This window comes from Crassostrea angulata, chromosome 3, assembly GCF_025612915.1.
Source record: "Crassostrea angulata isolate pt1a10 chromosome 3, ASM2561291v2, whole genome shotgun sequence".
NCBI lineage: Eukaryota > Metazoa > Mollusca > Bivalvia > Ostreida > Ostreidae > Magallana > Magallana angulata.
In genome coordinates this window covers 50,670,861-50,686,762 of record NC_069113.1, presented here as the reverse complement: position 1 = coordinate 50,686,762, position 15,902 = coordinate 50,670,861, and the positions used below count along the sequence as shown (strand labels likewise).

Genomic DNA, 15,902 nt, shown 5'->3' with positions numbered 1-15,902 from the left:
AGTTAATTTATTTTTTCAGCAGAAGGAAATTTTGTCCTTGTGTGGTGACAATGTTTTCACTTTTAACACTAAACATTTACTTTACAATGGGTCTTCAAGTTTCCCCTGGCGAATCGGGAGACGTTATTGATGGCATATTGGTGGGGTACTATAAGAGTAACTACATGGTCAATTTAAATACACAATGAAGTCAAATCCGCTAGGCTTGAATTTCTTCAATTGGTATATTAAGGTATTAAGACCGTCGAGAAGTAAGAGTACAGATTAAGAGATTGAGACGTGTCTGTACTTTTGAAGCAAGTGCACTAAGTCTTGTACAATGTAACTTTCTACAAAGTGGGTGAACTTTACGTATTGATATCCGACGTTTGTTGGGATTTTGATGGCGCTTTAGTCTCGCCATGGACACACCCAAAAACCAGAGTTTGGTTCGAGTCATGAAAAAGGACAACAAGGTACGGACATATGACGTAAACATTTCTCAATTATCTGAGATGTCATGTCTGCAGCATAATAATAATAATGAACCGCCTTCTAGCGATCGGTGTTAAAATTTAAACATTCTGTACCGTGTCAACATTATCGGTTTTGTTACATGAATATTGAGAATACAAGTATTGCGAACTGGGGTAGAAATCGTTTTTTTTTTAAATATATTGATAATTATACGTAATACAGAAAAATCGAGGATATTTTCAGTTTGAAGAGTTTCTAGAGACATTTTACACCTGTAGTTTTTATAAGTTAAACCACAGATTAAGTTAAAATTAACATGTTTCTGAGTAAAATATGACATCATGCTGCTTATTGTGACGCCATATCGATCAGAGGACATTTTACTCAATCGATCGCCGAGAGTTGCCTTATCATACTCGCGTTTTATTTTTGATGCCCGCATGTTAATCATTTCAATTTAGTATATCGAATTCCAAAAGGAAACTTTTAGTGCATATATGTAAGGAAATTTTATAGATCGGACACGACTTTTTTCTTTTATCACCGACAAGTCTTCAAAAGCTTAACAATCAGGAAAAACACCCGTTTATGATACAACTTTCTTACAAACTAGCACATAAACCATATAAATTGTAAAATCCAAAAAATCCAGATGATTTCCGAATTTTTGTTAAGAATTTCCGTTGATTATTTATTAGCGAAGCTTGATTGAGAAAAATAAAAACAAATGGGTGATCTTCAGGTACAATGATGTTTAAAATATATAAAACAAAACACAGTACTCTTCCGATTTCTTGGTATTAAAGCCCAAAAAATTGAGTGTATTATTTTAATATAGTAGTATAGATAGTGTATACGTGTATGTAGTAAACCACTACAATATGTGATTGCTTTATTTAAAAAAAAAACGGTATTCTGTATGGGTACAAGTATCAGCCATCAAGAGCATGGCTACTAACTAAATTCAAAAAGGAATTTTGATATCCTTGATTTTTTTTCCGAAATTAACCGGGGGCAATACATTGTATTTCTTTCTTCAGATAATCTTTGCCTACACATATAGTGTTTTGCTAACAGGTCCATGTTAAAGATGTCGTTGAGGCCCAAAGAAAGGTAGTGCACCTTAAGGTTTCTATTCTTAACATCATTGAAGTCGACACATTGAAGGAGAGTTTTACGGCGGATGTTTTCTATCAGGCAAGATGGAGGGAACCAAAACTTGACGGTAACAAGGTGAAATTTGATTTGTATTTATTTAACATTTCAAGGAAATTTATTAAACTTAAGATTATTTGTTGTGATTTTTTTCAAAGAAAATCTGTGCGCTGTGTCACTGTAAATTTAAAACTACAAAGTATTTTCTCATTTACTAATATTTCTTTAGAAAACCGATTGTGACTCATTATACATCACTGCCAAAAAAAAAAATGAAATGACCCACAACGCGGGTTATATATTTTTCGGCAGTGTCGCTATTTTCATACCCGCATGAATCATCAAAGAAAGCATTTTATTGCTGAAGTGTTAGTCTCTAAATTTTTAGCATTCATCCAATGTTTTTGGTCACGCTTGTAATACCTGGTCTTTTTAATTTTTATGAGAGTTCAAATTGTGAAGAAAAAAAACTGCTATTCTTGTAAATGGAAGAAAGTGAAGACGGTTATCAAGATAGGATGTAAAAACGGGTTATTTTTATAGGGGAGTGATAACATAGATTGGACAACTTACTGGAATCCAAAGGTTTTCCTTTCAAACGCCATTGCTCAGAGAGACCATGCCACGTGGTTTGTGCTCCAAAGTGATGAGACTGGAGAGACCTATATCGTGGAGAAAAACCGCATGGTGGCCACTTTTACCGAGAGCATGGAACTAGCACTGTTTCCTTTTGATATCCAGGTTTGCGTTCTTTGATAACAAAAGTACATTTAACATTCATTGAGTAAAATATGTTGTTATTTTTTTATTCTTATTTATTTTTTTAACACAATATTTCTAGCTCGTTTATATTTTGATTTCATTGTTATATATAGGATTTGAACATTTTTATCACGACGACGCTTTCTGAGGCGGAAGTTGGGTTTCATGAAGATGATAGAGAAATATCAAGTGTTCACACCGAAACATTTGCAAAGAAACAGGAATGGCAGATTTACGAATTTGTCCACTTTACGCCAAAAGTTTTAACTCAGGAATATGCCAACAATAAATTCAAAAAGCCTGGCATGTACGTCTTCTGTAGTGCGGCCAGGAAACCGGGGTTCTTTATGTGGAATGTCATTGTTCTAATGGTAAGCACCCTTCAGTTCGAATTGCCTTTTTTTAATTCTTGCAGAATGTTTAATTGACAATAAAATGGATTTTTTAAATTTAGACTAAAAAATCTGCATATGGGTAGATGACGCTTTTGCCTATTGTGCGACGCTGTTGGACAAAAAGTGAAATAAAAAGGGTCTAAAGTTATATTTCAAAAGAAAGTATCCCAGTATATATGGTAGTGCCACGTACCCCCCTTGATATTTGTTTTAGTACATTATAAGTTCCCTGGCCCCAGCGACGTTTAATATTTCTTTGTTTTAGTACATGATAAGTTCCCTGGCCCCAGCGACGTTTAATATGTCTTTGTTTTAGTACATTATAAGTTCCCTGGCCCCAGCGACGTTTAATATTTCTTTGTTTTAGTACATGATAAGTTCCCTGGCCCCAGCGACGTTTAATATGTCTTTGTTTTAGTACATGATAAGTTCCCTTGCCCAAGCGACGTTTAATATTTCTTTGTTTTAGTACATTATAAGTTCCCTGACCCCAGCGACGTTTAATATTTCTTTGTTTTAGTGCATTATAAGTTCCTTAATTGGCCCCAGCGACCTTTGATATTTCTTTGTTTCAGTGCATTATAAGTCCCCTGGCCCTGACGACCTTTGATATTTCTTTGTTTCAGTGCATTATAAGTCCCCTGGCCCTGACGACCTTTGATATTTCTTTGTTTCAGTGCATTATAAGTTTCCTAGCCCAGGCAACGTTTGATATTTCTTTGTTTCAGTGCATTATAAGTTTCCTAGCCCAGGCAACGTTTGATATTTCTTTGTTTCAGTGCATTATAAGTTCCCTGGCCCTGGCGACTTTTGCGGTGGCCCGGAGTAAGATAGAGAACCGCCTACAGCTGTCAATCATGCTGGTACTGGTAACGGTGACCTTCAAGTTTGTCACCAACCAGGTCATCCCCAAGATATCTTATATGACACACCTGGTAAGTTCATGGCTTGTGAGGATAGTTTGTTTCTTGGCATAGCGAAAATGCGTAACCGGCGAGCGTTCATTTAATTTATACGAGACTGACATTTTCCAGAAGAGTATACGATTCTATCTGTGGGTTTCCGACTATCACTTCTGTGCACATATTCTCTCGTTGTGTCCCGTACTGCATACTTTTGTCTAAACATTTTTTTATAAATTACAAAATATACTATAACCTAATTTTTTGCATTATTTCAACATGTGGCAATGGGTAAGTAGAAAGAAGGATATCGGTATGAATTATTTTCTAAATTAGTTTTTTAATTACTGGGATTCATATGGTCATGCAATTGCAAGAAAATAATAGATTTCTTTATCTTTCCAGGATCGGTACATTATAGGGAGCACCATATTCCTGTACCTGATAGCGATGTGGCATGCTGGGTCGGAGACACTGGTCACTGATGACGACTTACTGAGTACCCTGGACCAGTACGCCTTTTATGGCTTCTGTGGACTGTTTGGTCTCATCCAAATCATATTCACACTGATAGTGGTCTTAAGTGTACGCCCCTTTATTTTAGATTACATATACATAGTTAAACCTTTAAGTTGTTTTAACATACGTATAACTTATATATAGCCTATACATATAACTGCACGGGTACATGTATGCTTTATTTTTAAGGGTTCTACCAGACGATATGGAGTCAACAAGAAACTCAAGAACTATCATGTGCGTTGCAATAAAAGTTTTTTTTTTTTAATTTCGAGTCGATGCCTTTTTTATTGAAAAAAAAAGCCGTGTGTAAATGATATTCAAAGCAATCAAACTTTAACGCACATTTTCAACTTTTTACAGAAAAAACGACAGAACATTATGAGATCAGTAGAAATCGTAAAGACGTCCAAAACAAATACATTAGTCAAGAAACAGACCCTGGATTACAGTGCCGACTGAACGCAATAACATTTACATTTATTGAAGATCATCAGTGCTCATATATATGTATAACGATGAGAGTTGTTTAATTTGATATGTTTAAATTGCCTGTTGGTAAAAGTCATTATATTTTTGTATGGTAGTATTATCAATATATAGTATTACACTTTTTGGTATTTGTTGTTACAATTTAATTTAAAGAATGAATTAAAGAATATTTACAGCGTGTAATTTTTCCGGAAAACATATCATTTAGAACCTTGATTTATCGCCCGATTCAAATATCCTGTGTGATTTGTTTTTAAGCAGACGACTTGTTCGATAAAACGCATTTGTCAATTTCTACATTTTGAAACAAGTGGAATCATAAGACTGGTGAAAGTTTGATTTTTTTTATGACTAAGAATATTTTCTTTTTATAAAAAATCGTAATAAATGCCACCAATATGGAGGATCGAACCTGTGAACGGAATTCTTCTGAAGTCAGTCGATCTACATCTTCCTCTGTTCACTCGTCCCAAAAGAGGGCATCATCATACAGAGTTGCTTTATTTAACCCTAAAACTCAATGGGATTCTCGACGACAGTGCGATAAGTACCAACGTGAGGTACGTGGTCTTCAAATGGCATCGTCTGAGGAGAAGTCAGTCCTTCCGATCAGCGTAAACAATAGTCCACGACAACAGATCTCTGACACGAGCACGCAGGTCTTTAGTCTCAACAGGTGCTTTTTAAGGGGGTTACAATGTATATCCTGCGACTATAGCTGTTAATCACTTGAGTTTCTTTTTAACGCAATCTGATTAAAATAAGATCTTTGATCCTTATTCAAACCCAAACTAGGGGTGGCGTATACGTCTCTCATCACCACAGTTACCGCAGCACTTCCGTATAGAACCATTTAAACAAGACCTTGAACTTTCGGTAGGGTCTAACTATCTTTTTCTTCCGTCAAAACAAGTTAAATTGACGCTGGTTTCAAGAGATATATATATACAAATTGCGTACAGTTGTGTTAGCTCAAAAGCCAGAGAAATCTTGTCGATTTCAAAAATCCATGGCTGAGGGATGAATAGACAGATTACGTCACATTACTGTTTGATACAACTACCCAAAGTCCGAGCCCCTGTTAAAATGTTTCGAAATCCCTTTTCCCCAGTATTATTTTTGGGTAAATCATGGCACCAAATGCGGTTTTATTACTTGTAAAACATATTCATTCATTATTATGACAAAGAAAATTTCTAAAATAATTTAAGATTTTACTGGTACATGTATTAAAATTGCTTGGTATAGTTCAATCAGTGAGCCTGTGTGCAGAATCTGCCATGGAACATCAAACACTGAACAGCTGATGTCCCTATGTTACTGCGCGGGCTCTATCGGACTGATGCACGTGTCCTGTCTACAGAGATGGCTAGGGTCTTCCAACAAGACACAATGTGAACTCTGCCACTTCAACTTTGCTATTGAGAGGAAACCTAAACCCTTTTATATGGTATACATCGATGAAGTTATATCAAGCCTCGAAAAGTAAATTCATATATTAACTGTTTTACATTGTATATAATTGACAAAATTTTAGATATAGAACACAGTTTCACTTTGGAATAACTTCTGATAATTTTTCCTGCTGTTTGAACGCAATTTTTTTTCGAGAGTGGGGCTGGGTGGTGATTTTTTCCATACATTTATTTAATTTGTTTAAAGAAATTTTTCACCATATCTGTTTAGTACTTGTCTAACCCGGGTAGTAAAGAGGACCGGAGGCGCCTGCTCTTTGACCTCGTCTGTGTCTGTCTGCTGACCCCCTCCACCCTTACTGTGGTCTCCCTGTGTATATACGGTGCCTCCAACTACTCACCCCACAGAGGAGAGTTCGCTGGGCTGGTGCTGCTGGGGACACTCCTGTTGGCTTTATTCATTGTGTGGTTGGTGGTAGGTAAATGTACTGTCTCTCTAAATCTGAGACTAATATACTGTTTGTAACACGTTATTCAATCAATCTAGTTAACGGCGTTAATTGGGTAATTAAATTTCTATTTTTAAAAGACTTCATTTATAACATCATCAAAGAGTCTCATTTGTCCTCCAAAACAATGTGTAAAGTTATCAAATAATCAAGCTATGAAACTATTGTTTTATTTTTAAAAGATATGCTTACGAATAAACTTGAAGAAATGGGAAGAATGGAAGCAGTTTAACCAAAAAGTGAAACTGAAGTGTAGTCCACCCCAGGAAGACCGTAATAATACAGAGGGTCGGAAAGGCGAGGGTTTCCACCGGACAGATATGTCCAGACAGAGGTCACAGATGGGAGTCAAGATAAGCAGCATAGAAATCAAGGTCATTACTGAAGGTCAACATGGCGGCAGCGAGTACATATCACGCAGGATCTCTCCAGATTCCAGAAAAAGCGCTTTAAATTCTATTTTACGCCCCCTTCCACACCCTTGTGATAAATTAACGGAGGACCCATTTGTTCTTCAAAGACGCATCCCTCCCAGGTCTGACGACACGACCCAGACCTACTACATGCCCAGGGCCCGGGAACAGGCCCCTGGGCGGGCAGGCTACATGAACGGGGAGCAAGTTGTTGGTAACTGCTATATTTCCTCGTCGTCATCTAAAGAGAGTACGTCTATTGGACGGGATAGATACAGAACGACCCCTCGCTCTTGGGACGTGTCTCCACCGGGCCAGTACTACAGAGCGCCCTCTACGGCGGGACCGAGATCCAAAAACCATTATCACGATACATGTACTCCCTACTATGAAAACGAAATTTCTGTATCAGGTCCATCTGACACTAGGTCCGAGACACGAAGTAAGTCCGTAATGTCTTACAATGTGCACGAAAACAAACGACTGAGTAATTACATGTATAACCCAAGCGTTGTGTATCCAAAGGAGCGATACATTTAGACTGATGACAGCCTCTGCTGTGTTTTAGATTCATTTAAAATTGCATGAATTATTTGTCTAGTATTCATGTCCAAATTTCATCTTTAATAAAAGATCGATTTATCTTTTTATTTGACTTTAATTCCCATGTTAGTCCTTGAGGAGCAGATTTTCCCGACCTCTCGCTTTCATTATTTCCGTATTGTCTCCCTCTTGGAAGGGAGGGAATTTTTTACCCTCTAGTTCATGTAAACTAACACAGAAACCTGAAGCCCGAGGGTGGTTTTTATCGTTTATATTTAAAATAGCCTTAAAGTTCTGAAGAATCTTTCCAAAGAGATAGTGGGGAAAACGTAATCAGACGACCGTGAGTTTTTATCTCTGGTTAGCTAAAAATCTAGCGATACAGGGGAGGGGGGGGGGGGGGTAAACACTAAGGAGGCTGGGTGGTCAATATATAATTATTAACTATCAGATCAACCTTACAGTTTTTAGAAATGATGTTTAAAGCTATACACTTTAATTTTGTAAAGGAAAATTTCAACTACATGTATATAAGATTTAGAATTTGAGCATTTTCTTTTGATCAATTATTCAATATATTCTAAAAATGGCCATGACCATCGAGACCTTTATCAACAACTCAAAATTCTCTGTGGGCAAGACTTCTAAATTAAATCGGTTGTTACCTTTTCAGTGTTTTAGGAATGGGTGATTATAAGAATTTGTCCTCTGAAAACAGTTTTATCACGATTTTATCAAATAAGCACTTCACAAGATCGCAAAATTCTTTCAAGTAGGGAGTTGTGGTGGTTGTAGCGAAATGGTGAATTGCACATTTACATCTCTGAAAAAGATTTTCATCATATTGTAGAACTATTACAAACTATCAAAAGCAGCAAAAGCATTTCTTTCTCCTGTAATGAATTGACATGGCCCCTCAATTCAAAACTATCCCCTCATATTTCCTTTTATTACCTAATCAAAGGGATTTTGTTGTTTTATTATAAATGAAATATTTGCGTCTATTTTGAACTGCCGGTCAATAGACTGCGATCTATTAGACGGCCGGTCAATAGACTGCGATCTATCGGACCGCCGGTCAATAGACTTCGATCTATTGGACCGCCAGTCAATAGACTGCGATCTATTGGACCGGCAACGTATTTCAGAACGCGGGTATGTTAATGTTACATCCTTTCGATAGTTCTCAGGGAATGTATATTCCTTTACATAGACTCTGTTTTTAGTACATGTATTTGGTGAAACCAAATTCAAAGTTATTAAAATGGAGTGTCAAATAATCAACAGTTTTAAAGCCTCATATAAGGTAAAAGACTACATGTATTTAAAATCTAATGGGTTGAAGACTCCCCCTTCTTTGTGTAAAGTAATATAAAATTGAGATGTTGTAATGCATGCAACAGGTTTTTTGCATATAAAAGATGAAAAAAAAATCTTAGTATATTGCATAATGGCACGAAAACCATCTGCAAAATTGTAAACCCCGAAAACTAAAAAAGAAATTAGGTAATAAAACAATTATTTAATGCTTGAACAGTCAATTGACTGCTCAAGCATTAAATAATTGTATACTATTAAACAAGGAACACAATCTACCAGTCAATAATAATTTATTTAGTCCCTCATCATCATTTTCTGTCTCTTGAGTTTTTTCTGGGAGACCTTCTTCTTGACTGGTTCATCCTCAGTGGTACCTGGTCTTGGCACGGCTTGTTCACGCTCAGCCAGGATCAGCTCAATGTGGCAGGGACTGCTCATGTAAGCTGGAAACACAAGCACTCACTTCAATACACAGCCTCTAATCAATACAAGTACCAATCTGTTTCTATATTTTGCTTGATCAATATCAAACATTCATTGGTCTCTTTTTAACACATCAAGTTACTTTTCTTCATTTTTCTTTTACAGAAAAATATATATATACACAGTTTTATTTAAACATTTCTATTAAGTATATTGTGATACAAAGATCATCGGTAAAATTCCTATCAGCATCATCAACATCAGTTTTTACATACATGTACAAGTATAAAATATCTCTTTTTGACCTTTGGATTTGGTTTTATAAATACATGATATGAGTAAATGGATGTAAAGTGTGTACATACGGTTAATTCGACCATGAGCACGGTATGTCCTTCTTCTCATCTTGGGTGCAGCATTCACCATGATGTGTTCAATAACCAAGTGATCAGTATCCAATCCCTAAAACAGATACAGTAAGACATAACCATTTCTGATCTGAAGATAAATCACTCATAACTGTACTAAAGAGTTGTACAGAAGAATATGAAAATATCAATATCAGCACGCATCAGAAAATGTGAACAATCAGGAAGATTCAGAATTACGTCCCAAAAGTTATCATCATTTGAATGCCGTCTATATAGTGTACTATATGTATTACATGTTCAGCTGTCAACTTTTGTAACACACATTTATTGAGAAGTGATTTGTTAGAGGATATTAGGTGTGACTGTCCATACTAAGATTTCAGTTAGAGGATATTGCGTGCGAATGCCCATAGTAAGATTTCAGTTAGAGGATATTGAGTATGACTGCTTACAGTAAGATTTCAGTTAAAGGATAATGAATGTGACTGACCATAGTAAGATTTCAGTTAGAAGATATTGAGTGTGACTGCCCATACTAAGATTTTATTTAAAGGATACTGAGAGCCACTGCCCATAGTAAGATTTCAGTTACAGGATACTGAGAGCCACTGCCCATAGTAAGACTTCAGTTAGAGGATACTGAGAGCGACTGCCCATAGTAAGATTTCAGTTAGAGAATATTAAGTACGACTGCCCATAGTAAGATTTCAAGTTAGAGGATACTGAGAGTGACTGCCAATATTCAGATTTCAGTTAGATGATATTGAGTACAACTGCCCATATTCAGATTTTAATTAGGGACCATCACTATTAGACGACCACTAATCAACATTACACTCTGGAAGTAGTCTAGAGTGTGTGATTATTACCACACCCAAAATTATCATTTCAAGTCTTTTACCATATGTATTATTTTGACGCAAATTGTTATTTGTTTGAAAGGAAAATGTATCATTAATGATGATTTTAATCAATATTGCATTTTTTACAATCAGCATTTATCTTGATGCAAATTGTAACAATGCAAAACATAATTATCATTTGTTATTACATTTTGCTACACTGTTCATTTATAAATTACATTTTGTGTTTTTAAATACAACACCATTCAAAGGATTGTATATGTAAAATGAATATATAAGTACCAATATCAGCAAGCATCAGAAAGTGTGAACAATCAGGGAGACTCAGAATTACGTCCCAAATGTTATCATCACGTGAATGCTGATCAACACCCAACTATCTAATACATGTAACCAATTGCAGTTAGAGGATACTGAGAGTGACTGCCCATAGTAAGATTTCAGTTAGAGGATACTGAGAGCGACTGCCCATAGTAAGATTTCAGTTAGAGGATACTGAGAGCGACTGCCCATAGTAAGATTTCAGTTAGAGGATACTGAGAGCGACTGCCCATAGTAAGATTTCAGTTAGAGAATATTAAGTACGACTGCCCATAGTAAGATTTCAAGTTAGAGGATACTGAGAGTGACTGCCAATATTCAGATTTCAGTTAGATGATATTGAGTACAACTGCCCATATTCAGATTTTAATTAGGGACCATCACTATTAGACGACCACTAATCAACATTACACTCTGGAAGTAGTCTAGAGTGTGTGATTATTACCGCACCCAAAAATTATCATTTTAAGTCTTACTTTATGAATTATTTTGACGCAAATTGTTATTTGTTTGAAAGGAAAATGTATCATTAATGATGATTTTAATCATTGCATTTTTTACAATCTGCATTATAACAATCAGCATTTATCTTGATGCAAATTGTAACAATGCAAAACATAATAATCATTTGTTATTACATTTTGCTACACTGTTCATTAAATTACATTTTGTGTTTTTAATTCCAACACCATTCAAAGGATCGTATATGTAAAATGAATATATAAGTACCAATATCAGCAAGCATCAGAAAGTGTGAACAATCAGGGAGACTCAGAATTACGTCCCAAAAGTTATCATCACGTGAATGCTGATCAACACCCGACTATCTAATACATGTAACCAATTGCATGTCCATTAATCAAAATATCCAACTTCTGTTAATCACATTCCTGTTGAATATTTATCTCAGAACAATTTATTTACCCAATGAACACTGGAAAGGGACAAAATACACTGTTTAGTTGTTCATAATAAAAAGATAAAAGAAAATGGAAATAAATCTGCCATCATTATAACAATAAACATTGTTATACTTTCATGTTAAATACTGAAATCTGATTGGTTAAGACGCAGTTCATAATCCTTACTATTACCCTCAGCATTAGCAACGCACTTAGCAACGGGTAACATTCAAAATTGTTACATGCGCGAAAATTATGCGCGTACGGTTCGCTGTAGAATTCACGTTATTCCTATATAAAAGCAGTACATTCAGTATAACAAAATAAATAGTGCCTGTTTGGGAGGATAACAGTTGAAATTGACACCCCTCGAAAACCATTGTCAACCTCCGCTTTGCTTCGGTTGACAATTGTTTTCTCGGGGTGTCAATTTCAACTGTTACCCTCCCAAACAGGCACTATTTATATAATGTTCCCACAACTGTAGATTCTGCCAAAAAATCCGGTTAGGGTAAAATATCGTTGTCCAACGAAGGGATTTTAAGCTGGCTATAAGTATTTTGATGTTCCTATGGGATAAATTCTAGGCTTTTGCCCAATCTTGATCCACAAGATTCATTTTTTGCTATTATAGAATATACCTAATTTGTTCCAATGTTATTTTTTTTTCTTTTAACCAAATTGAATCATTACCGGTAAAAAATGGTAGAAAATACTGAAACAATGATTACAAAATCTCTTTCAAAGATTTTCGGGAGCCTAAATTACTTTAAGCTTGTGAAAAACTTTGCCCAAAGTTAATTTTCGAACCATTAATAAAATATAAGTTTATACAATAAGTATGTCTCAAACTCTGCACATTTTTTTCATGATAAGTTATTAATCTAGATATCAGCGTTTATTATATCAGTAATGATAACTTTTATAACAAACACATGAAGAAATGTCTGTTTTTATCAAGGTAGCATACATCAGAGCATACTCATTACAAACATCATAGTTCTCAGAATTACGTCCCTGAGAAAGTAGTCATCACCTGTATGCTAAAAGCTGTAACGACTCTGTGACACCCCGTAGTTTACCTTGTACTCTGCATTGCTCTCAGCATTCTTCAAAAGCTGCAATAAGAATTCAGCACTCTTCTTTGGCCAGCGACCTTGGGAATGCTTAAAGGCTTTAGCCTGGGTAATGAAAACAAAAACAAAATCTTTGAATGGGTGCAAGAATTTATATTTTTTTTTATCCAAACAACGTATTTATGACAGCAGTATGTATTTCTATGTACTTACCTGTGCACATCGTCCCACTCCTCCACTAAATCTACGGAAGGGAACCACTTCTTTCTTTGCCATCACATTCTTGAGGTATTTTGTGGCCCTCTTAACATGCATACGTTTGATGGCCTGTGCAGTTTCTCTTGTGTTCTGAATTCAAAAGAAGCAAATATTTTAAACTAGATGTATTGTGATTCAGTCAAACTTAATTTTTAAAAAGTAATTTCTATTGCCATTTGGAATTAATATTTAGATATTAATGTTTTTGGAACATTTACTTCATGAGAAAACAAATTCAACTAGGTTGAATATATTCATTTTTTATGTTTTCTCCATATATATGTTTTGTATAGTTTAAGATAATCACCTTAAAGTGAACACGGAGATAAGATCCCCTGGCCTTGGCCGCTGCAACAGAGAATTGTGTAAACATTAACATTCTTCATGAATTTGCTCAATTATTGATTGGTGGATGATGTTAAATTACAATGTTTACTAAAAGTTAAGCAATCAACTCTGAATGAGATATGGACATTTTAATCATACAGTACCGATCAGACCCAACCTATTAACAGAAAGTAAACCCCAACTAAAACCTGGGTTTACTTTCTGGGTTTACTCTGGATTTACTAGAGTGAACCCAGAGTAAACCCCAAGTAAACCCAGAGTGGACACAGAGAGTAAACCCCGATCAGAAGAATACCCTGAAAGCAGACGCTACATGTGTATTCGGAATATACAAGGGGCAGGAATAACAGGCAGTAGGATGATAAGATAATATACAGGTCTGCTTCACACTTCAGTGCGTATTGTTGACTCCAAAAGCAATTCTCGAGTAAACCCAAAGTAAACCCAGAGTGGACCCAAGTTTTCAAAAAGTAAACCCAAAGTAAACCCAGAAAGTAAACCGGGGTTTAGTTGGGGTTTACTCTAGTGTTAGGTTGGGTCTGATCGGTACTGTAAATGTTCCCTATGCCCATGAATCTGAAACTACAGAAACAACTAATTGCAGGCACAAATTATGAACACCGGTGATTGCATGAGTTACTATTTACAATACTTGCAAAAGTGATACTTACATTTTGTTGGATTATCTGGTTCTGTGGCGTATCGAACCATTTTCTCGCTCCCTAAAAGAATAAACAGCACTGCAATGATCTCTGAAACCACTTTATGTGCATAGAGAAGCACACTAAATGCATATTTCACCAAAGAGAACAATCCTAATTACAAAGCTTGAATGTGTATTTGTATATCTGTCTATGCTGTCTACAGTTCGAGGAATCAGAGAGGGATTACGGAGATAGAACACTTTAAATATAACGTTCTTTGAGACCGAGAGCGATGCGTTTAGAGTCTTGTGTTCAGAATGGGAATGTGTCGCTTTCAATATAAAATTTCAATGAACATTGGGGAGATATGACAAAATAAAATATATTAAGTCAATCATCATTAACTTGGGTATTTTTAAATGTTTGCGATTATATCAAACTACTGTTAATCATCCGATATAATCAGATTTTTTCATGTATTGTGAATATCATGTTTATGTACCCTAAAAATGGCCGGAAAAGGAAGTAGAAGGGCGTATGTAAATTAGTTGTTCCGAATCGACTAAAATATTCCGGATTGAAGTAGAATCAATCAATTTGATAAATAATTGAATTAGAGACATTTGCAATTTAACAATTATAATTACAACATTTAGTCAAATTGCGATTGTGCGTTCACAACTTTCCAAATCAATGTCCATGACTTTTCTTCAACTACAATACATTAATCATGCGCGGATCCAGAATTTTTTTCCCCAGAGGAGTTGTGATGGGGGTGGGAGGGGGGGGGGGCTATTTTATCTCTCTCATTATTTTAAATAACTTATTTTACTATGTGAAATTATTCATTTTAAATTTTCAAGAAAATAAATCTTTAACCAGCAAACTGACAAGTTCCTCATATTTGTATAGTACATCGATGTAGTTTATTTTTACAGGTAATTAATTTTGCGTTTCCATTTTCAAAGAAAACTCAATGTATGTAGATGTAGCGTGCCTAAATCTTCCAGTTTGGGAATCATAACGTAAACAAATCTATATAGCTTTATCGGCTTTAATTTACATTTGACATGATAAATAATAACAGTTCGTATACATTAATTGATAATGTAATTCAATCTTTTTGAATTAAATTACAAGCACTATATCGTTCCAATAGTCATCAAACAGTTCCTTCAAAAAATTATCACAAACATGCAATTGTGTAAAGTTCAGAGCGATTTGCACTATCACTGAAGGACAAAAACTTCTTGAGAATGTTTTTCTTCATCTGTTTTTTCACCATGCTAACTTCATCACTTGTTCCTGAACACTGCATACTTTGTCCCTGATCTTCTCTTTCATATGCAACTGGTGATGGATTTCTTGTTGCTTTTCTGTCGCGGCCTGCCGACACAAGCTTGCTCTTGGTGCTCGTCCGGAATAATCCTAACGACCTCCTTCTTTGTCCACGTGATTTGCAGCTGTTATGCTCTTGTGTTGCACTGGAACTCCTTCCAAATCCAGAATCTTCTGAATTTTCAGATGAATGGACGAGAGTGGAGGATGCCACAGGAGGGGTCCTTAGACTGGAGCGACATCTACCGTCTTGGAAAGTGGAGGATGCCACAGGTGGAGTTCTCAGACTGGAGCGACATCTACCGTCTTTTGAAGTGAATTTAGTCACTTGAGGGGTCCTTAGACTAGAGCGACATCTATTATCAATGAAAGTGGAGGATGCAACAGGAGGAGTTCCCAGACTCGGGCGACGTCTACGATGTTTGGATGTAGAGGAAACCAATGGTGGAGTCAACTGCCTAGAGCGATATCTGTCGT

At 35.8% G+C, this 15,902-nt stretch overlaps 3 protein-coding genes across 3 annotated transcripts; 2 read left to right on the top strand and 1 right to left on the bottom strand.

The window, feature by feature from the left end:
* Nucleotides 1-256: 256 nt before the first annotated feature.
* LOC128177267 (gamma-aminobutyric acid receptor exp-1-like) lies at nt 257-4,801 on the top strand. The gene is made up of 8 exons (XM_052843922.1): nt 257-455; nt 1,534-1,689; nt 2,155-2,352; nt 2,487-2,744; nt 3,548-3,703; nt 4,076-4,255; nt 4,379-4,426; nt 4,553-4,801. The coding sequence occupies exons 1-8, from the start codon at nt 402-404 to the stop codon at nt 4,649-4,651; spliced, it is 1,149 nt and encodes a 382-aa protein (XP_052699882.1). The 5' UTR covers nt 257-401; the 3' UTR covers nt 4,652-4,801.
* Nucleotides 4,802-4,954: 153 nt separating this feature from the next.
* On the top strand, nt 4,955-7,666 carry LOC128177266 (uncharacterized). Its single transcript, XM_052843921.1, has 4 exons — nt 4,955-5,357; nt 5,930-6,131; nt 6,368-6,571; nt 6,788-7,666. The coding sequence occupies exons 1-4, from the start codon at nt 5,080-5,082 to the stop codon at nt 7,556-7,558; spliced, it is 1,455 nt and encodes a 484-aa protein (XP_052699881.1). The 5' UTR covers nt 4,955-5,079; the 3' UTR covers nt 7,559-7,666.
* Nucleotides 7,667-9,154: 1,488 nt separating this feature from the next.
* Nucleotides 9,155-14,232, bottom strand: LOC128175497 (60S ribosomal protein L17-like). Its single transcript, XM_052841137.1, has 6 exons — nt 14,115-14,232; nt 13,403-13,443; nt 13,051-13,185; nt 12,844-12,942; nt 9,670-9,766; nt 9,155-9,324 (listed from the first exon to the last, which is right to left on the bottom strand). The coding sequence occupies exons 1-6, from the start codon at nt 14,152-14,154 to the stop codon at nt 9,176-9,178; spliced, it is 561 nt and encodes a 186-aa protein (XP_052697097.1). The 5' UTR covers nt 14,155-14,232; the 3' UTR covers nt 9,155-9,175.
* Between the last annotated feature and the right edge of the window lie 1,670 nt (nt 14,233-15,902).

Excerpts from the sequence above, each read along its gene's own strand:
- LOC128177266 (XM_052843921.1), top strand. The coding sequence starts at position 5,080 with ATGGAGGATCGAACCTGTGAACGGAATTCTTCTGAAGTCAGTCGATCT. Across the intron at positions 5,358-5,929 it reads CAGGTCTTTAGTCTCAACAG|TTCAATCAGTGAGCCTGTGT; the intron begins GTGCTTTTTAAG and ends TGCTTGGTATAG. Across the intron at positions 6,572-6,787 it reads TATTCATTGTGTGGTTGGTG|ATATGCTTACGAATAAACTT; the intron begins GTAGGTAAATGT and ends TATTTTTAAAAG.
- LOC128175497 (XM_052841137.1), bottom strand. The coding sequence starts at position 14,154 with ATGGTTCGATACGCCACAGAACCAGATAATCCAACAAAAT. Across the intron at positions 13,186-13,402 it reads ATCTCCGTGTTCACTTTAAG|AACACAAGAGAAACTGCACA; the intron begins GTGATTATCTTA and ends TTTTGAATTCAG. Across the intron at positions 9,767-12,843 it reads AGAGCAATGCAGAGTACAAG|GGATTGGATACTGATCACTT; the intron begins GTAAACTACGGG and ends TATCTGTTTTAG.
- LOC128177267 (XM_052843922.1), top strand. The coding sequence starts at position 402 with ATGGACACACCCAAAAACCAGAGTTTGGTTCGAGTCATGAAAAAGGAC. Across the intron at positions 456-1,533 it reads TCATGAAAAAGGACAACAAG|GTCCATGTTAAAGATGTCGT; the intron begins GTACGGACATAT and ends TTTTGCTAACAG. Across the intron at positions 1,690-2,154 it reads CAAAACTTGACGGTAACAAG|GGGAGTGATAACATAGATTG; the intron begins GTGAAATTTGAT and ends TTATTTTTATAG.